Source organism: Bactrocera dorsalis, chromosome 2 (assembly GCF_023373825.1).
Source record: "Bactrocera dorsalis isolate Fly_Bdor chromosome 2, ASM2337382v1, whole genome shotgun sequence".
Lineage (NCBI taxonomy): Eukaryota > Metazoa > Arthropoda > Insecta > Diptera > Tephritidae > Bactrocera > Bactrocera dorsalis.
The window spans coordinates 73,370,651-73,378,753 of record NC_064304.1 but is presented as its reverse complement, the minus strand read 5'-3'; the positions used below and the strand labels follow the sequence as shown (position 1 = coordinate 73,378,753).

General features: G+C 37.4%; 1 protein-coding gene across 2 annotated transcripts in view; it reads left to right on the top strand.

The window, feature by feature from the left end:
- Positions 1 to 3,385: 3,385 nt before the first annotated feature.
- The window catches only part of LOC115065857 (uncharacterized), a 150,471-nt gene continuing 145,753 nt past the window's right edge, over positions 3,386 to 8,103 (top strand). Inside the window, exons 1-4 of one of the 2 annotated variants that reach the window (XM_049450168.1) lie at positions 3,386 to 3,526; positions 3,580 to 3,768; positions 3,825 to 3,945; positions 4,008 to 4,083. In XM_049450168.1, the coding sequence (XP_049306125.1) occupies positions 3,453 to 3,526; positions 3,580 to 3,768; positions 3,825 to 3,945; positions 4,008 to 4,083 (460 nt within the window). In that variant the 5' untranslated portion in view covers positions 3,386 to 3,452. The remainder of the gene's footprint in view (positions 3,527 to 3,579; positions 3,769 to 3,824; positions 3,946 to 4,007; positions 4,084 to 8,103) is intronic. The other variant, XM_049450169.1, reaches the window with a different exon arrangement.

Genomic DNA, 8,103 nt, shown 5'->3' with positions numbered 1-8,103 from the left:
ATTTTATACTAGATTTAATAATTATAGCTGACCCTGCGTGAGCTTTTTCGTCTGGATGATTGGCACAAATAATGTCATAACCTTTTAATTTACAGAATGATTTGGACGTTAAGTGAGTTTCTGAGACCAGTGCAATATCAATACATGAGTTTTTGAGAAATTGTTCTAATTCTAATAAGTGATTGGAAATACCATTGGCATTCCAGGCAACAATTCTAGTACCTATTTGCATAATTTGTTAATTAACATTGACATCATATTCATTAAAGTGTTTGTAAGTTCAACCTGTTTATTCATAAGAACTTCTAACTTTTTGAAAACATCTTGAGATTGATGATCTGAATTTTCTCTTACTGCTTGTGCATAAGACATGTTTCCATTAGTTGTGTTTGGGTTGTAACTATTGGGAAAAGGGTTATTTTCTGATATACATTGGCTATTATTTCTTTTTCTTTGCATGATATTATTATTTTTTTTATTAACTAGTTCTTTATAAATCTGGCAGCCCTTATAATTCGCGGTGTGATTTTGTAGGCAGTGGATACACCGAGGCGGCATTTCTAATGTTTTTTTACAGTCTTTGCTTGAATGATCCATGCCGCATTTAACACATCGGAATCCTTTTTTGCAATAGTTTTGGGTATGCCCATATTGTTGACAGCGGTGACATTGCACTATATCATTAAATTTTCTGGGTGGCTCGATATTAATCACAGCATTGTTGAGGTATTTCATATCATAAATGGATTTATTATTTTGGTCAGGCTCTAAATCCACAAAAAATATCGGCAATTGCTCCTTTGTTATTCTACTTCTCACGTTTATAATATTTCGAACTTTGTGTCCATGTTGAGTTAGTTCACTTTCAATGTCACTAGTTGGCGTAGATTGATGCAAATTTTTAATTACCACCCTGTAGGCTCTTTGTTGTTTTATCTGATATGAGTGATACATTGTGTTGGTTTTATTCAAAAACTCAATTATTTTTCTATATGATTCTATTGTAGTTGTAATCACTTTAATTTGTCCATCTCTAAGAGATTTATAAGTAAATTCAGATACTGCAATGAGTTCTTTGAAACATTCAATCATTTTGGTTATATTTGTAACGTTAGGGATAAAAATTGGTGGTGGTTTAGGAGTTTTATCTTTTTTAGGGGTTTCAGGATTTTTATCATCTTCCACAGATTCATCCTGTAGTATATCAAATTGATTTTCGCTTGTAGTTTCATTTGAAAGCCGTGCGGTTTTTGGGTTATCACCATTAGGTGAGAACATTCGTTTTCTCTTGGCTGAGGTTGTGCCGACAACCTGCCAGCTGACAGTACTCATAATTAGTTCACCAATATACACTTGTTTTTGTAATTAACACTCGCAGTAAGTTAATATTTAGTAAGTAAGTAAGTTTAATATTTACTAAGTTCTTAGCTATTAAAAATAGCAAGACTTTACGACCGCAGGTAGTCAGACCTGTCTTGTTCAATAATATGTGTATTTTAATTGCACAAATTGTTGTTGCCGATAACGGCGACCTTTTTTTGCTTTCGCTTTGCTTTCGTTTTTGACTGTCTACCGCGCCAACAACCGAGCACATCAACGTTTCGTAGTGAACTATGAAAATTAAATTGTCGTGTTTAATATTTTCTTCAAAATTTTTGTATATTATCTCGCCACCTTCCAGGACTTCAACGAATATTTTAAGACTCAAATTTGTTGAATCGGTGTAGCCGTTTTCGAGTTGTAGCGAGACACCAAATTATTTATATAATACTTATATACATATGTGCAGATATACTATGTAGACAAGTATTAATGAGGGGGAACCTTTCCTAATGATATAAGTAGCCTTGCAATTTCCAATTTCTCAAAACAAACAGCACTTATTTAATCGAAATTCTCTCGATAATAAATACAGAGAGTCATATGTCATCAACGATTTGGATAATACTATGTTCGGACCGACATTGAAAACATTTTTTAAACACATTTGTATGTTGTGGAATGTAAGTCGTTCGGACCGACAATGTGTGTTTTCGATGAGTTTTCACTGACAACTATCAATACGGGGATTCTCTTGTTGTTGAAAGATGACACAAAATGCAAAAATCCTTTACCGAAATATGCAAGGATAAGAGAGCACCCATTGCAGAAGTGATATATGACGGCACGAAAATAAACATGAGTTTTGGTCTGACATATTTTACAGCCATTGCATATAAATTTTTGCGTGTGTTTGTTGTGCCGTTGCACCAAGAAGAAAATTCTGCAATTATTGCACCGTGCAAGGGTTTTGCAGGAACAAGAGAATCCCCTTAACAGTGGGCAACTGTATTTGTATATGGAATGTAAACAAATATGAAGTGACAATTCAGGGCCTGCAAAATATGTCTTCCAAAAAAATCGATTAAACTAGAGCAGGCACCGATTATAATGAGTGGAATGTAAGTTTTCAAGTAGTTTTCAGCGAAAACTGTGTTTTCATTTGACAGATTTTACGTGGACGAAAACACAAGTTTTCGTGCGAAAACCAATTTTTCCCACGAAAACATGTTTTCAATGTCGGTCCGAACATAGTATAAAATCAATATATTAGGTTGTCAAAAAAGTCTTGCGGTATTTTTATTTATTTTAACGAAAACGTTGAAACCATCGTTGTGCGGTGGAAATGGAAACTGTATCGGGTCCATAAACTGCACAAATTTTATTGGCGGCTTGAGATGCATTTTTGCCTTTATCGTAGTAGTACCTACTGTAAAATATGCCGTATTTTCTCTTTATTTTGCTCCATGTTTGCGACGCTATAACTCACCAACGACTTAAAAGAAACGACAATCAATCAAACACGTGTTAGCGCGTGAAATGAGCTTTCCAAAAAGGTATAGCATGACCCGATGCGAGGAATAAAACTAGAACTACGCGCTTTCAGCACCAACTAGCGAAAATACCGCAAGACTTTTTTGACAACCTAATATGTAAAATACAATAATTTCTTGAAGCTTTGAAGAATATGCTACATATTTCAAGTTAATCGCTTAAATGTAATACATACATACATATGTATTGTTCTAATAGCAGCAAAAACAATAATTTTTGCCGGCAATAGTATAATACTAACGTACAAATAACTTTCACATGAAATTAGCTCGTGTTTTCTGATGCGAGTAACAAGTTTAACAGACCGTGATATAAATTCAAGTAACTTATTACTTCTTTGATAAATGGTAAATTTAAGCAGTAATCATTTCGTTTTTGAATACTTTGAACATAGAACTTTTCACTTGCTCAGAAAAATGGGTTTTTTATTGTTAAGTTATTTTTTAATACATGGATTTTGTAGTATTAACATATCTGGTAACTGCTACATAGTAAAAAATTTATTAAATTAAGTAACTTTTTAAATATTTTCAGAAGGAAGTTGTTTTCTACTGCATAAAGAAAAATGTTCCAGGACAATGCAAGCCAGAAACGCTGGGGAAATAATTCCGAGCACATATTCACAAGCAACCGCATTAATGGATTTTCACAGGTTAAATTCATCAAATTATTTTTTTATTTATTTAACTGAAATATTTTATTTAGGCGAATGCATCACAATTTTATGGTACTGAATTATCTTGCCAAAAATATGATTTATTTTTACAAAGAAACAATTTCTAATGAAGTCAACCGAGACAACTTGTGGCGTGATGGATATGATGGAATGAAAAATCCGGTTGAAGTCACTTTAAATAATGTAGCTATGTTAAAATATAAATTATGGCTATTAAGGTATGTTGATCAGCATAAGCAATCATCTTAATTAAGACAAATTCCTTTTTATAAAGCGATTATAATAACCGCACTGGAAGATTTCCGCGATTTTCTAATGGTTTTCATAAGAGGCATCAGGAATTAGATATAATCAACATTACAGGCTACGCTTTATATCAACACCCACACAAATTTGTAAGTTATCTACTAATAAATGTGATTTATTTTTTGATTTTTTCTTTATAAATGCATATCAGAACAGGAGTGTATATTTAGTTCCAACGCATACAGCGAGACATATTTTCTTAGATCCTGACGCAAAAACAAGAACCAGTAAGTTTTCTTTTTAGATATTAATTATGAACTACTAAAAAATTAAGAAATATTCAACACATACATACAAGTACGTATGTATCAAATTCTATTAGAGGAATATTTATACCTGAGCGCAACATGTTACACAAGATAGTTTTTATTGTTTTCAACAACATAAATAATAGAGAGAAATATATTAAGAACATTTTAAGTAAGGAAATACTCAAAGCGGATGTCTGAAAAACTTTATTCGTTATTGAACAAAATAACCCATATTATTGTCCAATCGCCGCAGCCCATTGTCCTCCAGGTATACGAATGTTTCACACGTATTTGAAATTGTTATCTTTCAAACACCTTTCCTAAGTTGTACTGACTGAGATCGATGTTTTTTGAGCAGTTTAAATCAAAAACAGGCGCGATGAAATTCAGGAGATTTTTTTTTTCTAATTTGTCATGAATAACTTTTAGAAGACTTCCTGTTATTGAAGCCTTAAATTTTTTAAAAATCTGTTTCCAAAAATAAATTATTGCAAACACAATTTCTTCTCTGGTTTAAGACAATATTATTCGCAAAAATATTATTGTGCGTTTAAATCTTCACGTTGAACGATAACTTGAGTAAAAATTGAAAAACTTTGGCGAAACATGATACACATATTCCTTGGCACCTACCGCTGCTATTACAGATGGGTGGAATTGGATCATTTCCATGCAAACGAAACGCCATTACATGAAAACAAACATAGTGCCTTAACTAAGCGACATGGTGAGAAACGAGGGAGTTAGTTAGTTCAGCGAATTGAATTAGAGCGCGATATCTGTGGTTGATCTATAGATCGAACTTCGTATCTTTTGTTATCCATAGACTCTTAAAAGTGGATCGAGAGTTCCTCACAAATCGGCAGTCTTTTGAGCTAACCACAAATTTACTAAGGATGTTAAGCTCAATCTTAGTCATTTCGCTATCTTCGACAAAAGCGTGTCTATCGAGATATTTTAATCTCGCTCTGTCAATAGCTGAAAGAGATGAGGTGATTCCACTTCGCATCTCTCCATACAGCTTTGTCAAAAAGCCTCCAATAGAATATTTAGAAGCACCGCGTGTAAACCTATTGTATATTGTTCAGACAGAACACCAACAAATGCGGAGAAATTGGCTTTGCTAAAAGCCAATAGTTCGGCCAATGCGTTTTGAACTGACTGGAGGTTAAAAGGTTCTGTGTCAGAACGCAATATGAAAACCAACTCGCTTCCAATGAGATGAAATCAGGGAAAGTGTGCCCTTCCTAGCAAGCTCATCGGTTTTACAGGCTCCGGCGACTCCACTTTGACCGGACCCCCACACAAGTAAAATATGAAAGAAGGTTGATACAATTTTTAGTGAGATCATGCACAATATAACTAATTTTGAGCGCATAGTGAAAAAGCTTACTGCATTACTTCTTCAGCGACTACACCCCGTCTAAAACTCCCTCGCCAGGTTCTGCGATGAAGTGACCTAGATTGTTGGGAATACAATAGAAGTATTGAGGGACTTCAGCGTGTACCAGTACGGGGAACTCCATGTCCTTAACGTCCCTAAATCGAAAAGAAGTCTTTACCGCCATGGACGACCTCTTCTTTTTCTTAACAGGCATAGACACCGATTACGAGGTTATAGCCGAGTTAACAAAAGCGTCAGTCGATTCTCCATCTTGGTTTTCCTACGGAGTGGACGCCTTCCTCTTCCTCTGCTTCCCTCGGTGGGTACTGCGTCTAATACTTTCTGAGCGTTTTCGTCCAATCGGATGACATTACCTACTTTCCGTCGTCTTTTAATTTGCATAACTATTGAATGGCCGTCGCATATCTCATTTTAATTTGCATAACTATGACATGGTCGTCGCATATCTCATCGAATGCGACATTCGCCGTGGCCAATCCGCACAGGTCCATAAATCTTCAACCAAACCTTTCTCTCCAAAGTAGCACCTGCTGGCAAGAATTATTCTGCGTTGGATTTCGAGGCTGGCATTGTTGTTGCTATTAACGCTGGTTCCCAGATAGACGAAATTATCTACGACTTCGAAATAATGACTCTGAATGCCAGCATCTGTAAACTGTTATAGAATATTGTATTTTCCCTATTTAGCTTCGCAGCTTCCCTTCATATAATTTGGTATCGAAAAGTTTGTAAAGGTTCTTCCCGATCCTGATGGAGCTTTTAGTATTGCTCAGTCAGTATTAGTTCTGCGGGGATACCAAATTCAGGCATCACGATATAAAAAGCTTTCCTTTTCGTGCTGTCAAAAGCAGCTTTAAAATCGGCGAAGAGGTCGTGTATGTCGATTCTCTTTCACGAATGAATATCTGGTCAGTTGTTGATTTTCCAGGTCTAAAGCCGCACTGATAAGGTCAGCACACTTAAATTCTAATCGTCGCGCATGCTTTCGTCCGACCATATTCTACAAAGAATCTTGCTATTTATCAGTTCTACGCTGTCGTTTTTGATTTGCGCGGCCGACACTCCATCGGCACACGCCACTTTTTTGTTCTTCAGACGGGTAATTGCTGTTCGATCTTCATCGATTGGGGAATCGGGTTTGACATCTTCTGGTGTTATGCTTTCATTTCCATTGGCTGGAGAAGTGTTCCCTTCATAATATTAGTATGCTCTGGTCATCAGTTACTAGATCACCTCTGGGGGTTCTACAAGAGTATGTTCCGGTCTTGAGACCTTTAGTCACATCTCACATGTGGTGTGGTCGATCGTAATATTGCGAGGTAGACAGTATGTTTTGTCTCCGCTGCGACAAGGCACTCCTCACCGTACCAGCTGTTGTTTTGCGTTTTCTGAAAACCAATGGTTCCAGTGGCAGCTGTGCGCAAGGAGCATGAAATGCCCTCAGAGATCAGGAGTGCAAGTCGAGTTGAAAATCGTTCGGCTGTCTGTTGTCGTTGCAGCTTCTTGTTGTCGAACCTTCCTTATGTTTGTTGACGTGCGTTTTTTGCTGCACAGAGGCGGGTGCTAGTCTTGGATGCTACAAGATAGTGGTCTGATTCGATTTTAGGACCTCGAAGCCTACGCACGTCTAAAACACTGCAGACGTGTCGTTGGCGGCTTTTCGATCCGTGGAGAGCCAGGTAGCTTGGTAAACTTTCCTATGATGAAATCTTGTACCACAAATAGCCATATTTCGATCATCCTTAACCCATTTCAATGTTTCTCCGAGTAGGCTGAATTTACCGACTGTTGTGCCGAAGACACCTTCTTTGTCGCCAAGCACGAGTTTTACATCGTGGCGGGGCAGCTCTCATAAGTGCGCTCCAAGCGTTCATATAAAGCATGGGCGCAAATCAGTGATATGTTGAAGAACTCGCTTTGATGCGGATTGCAGCTAGACGGTCATCTATCGGGGTGAATGTCAAGATTCGCCGACGGAGCCTTTCTCCCACACTGAATTTGCGCTCCTCTATATGGCCACTGTAGCAAATGTCACAAGGACAAACTCGTCTCAGTCCTTATCCTGTCCTTGGCATTTCTTAGACGGTGATGATGTCAGCCTTTATTTTCACGAGGACATCAACCAGCTGGGCAGCGGCACCTTCCCAATTAAGATACTGAACATTGCAGGTGCATGCGCTTGCGTTTGCAATGGTCATCATCAAAAGTGGGGTTTCTCTTCCAAGGCTGATGTTTTCATTTCATGGCGGGCGTATTTTACTTGGCGGATCCCGAACCCAGCGCGCAACCATGCGGAGGGATGGTTCGCCTTTTCATCTTAGCTCGCCTAAAAACGGATGTTCTTTGGCTACCCAGAAGATACTTGGTCTAAGATCGAAAGTCGTGAGTTGCTTAAGCTATATGTAAAATAATCTTTTCTGGCCACTCCCAAGTAAATGACAATCAGATAAATTTCTTCGTTTGAGTGAACTTCTACATATGACTCCATCCTCCAAGGACGACCTACCAGCTGTAAGTAGAAGTGCAACGTGTATAAGGGCACTGAGAGGCATTGTTGGGTAGTCCCTAGTGCGTCTCATTTGTAGATGAAG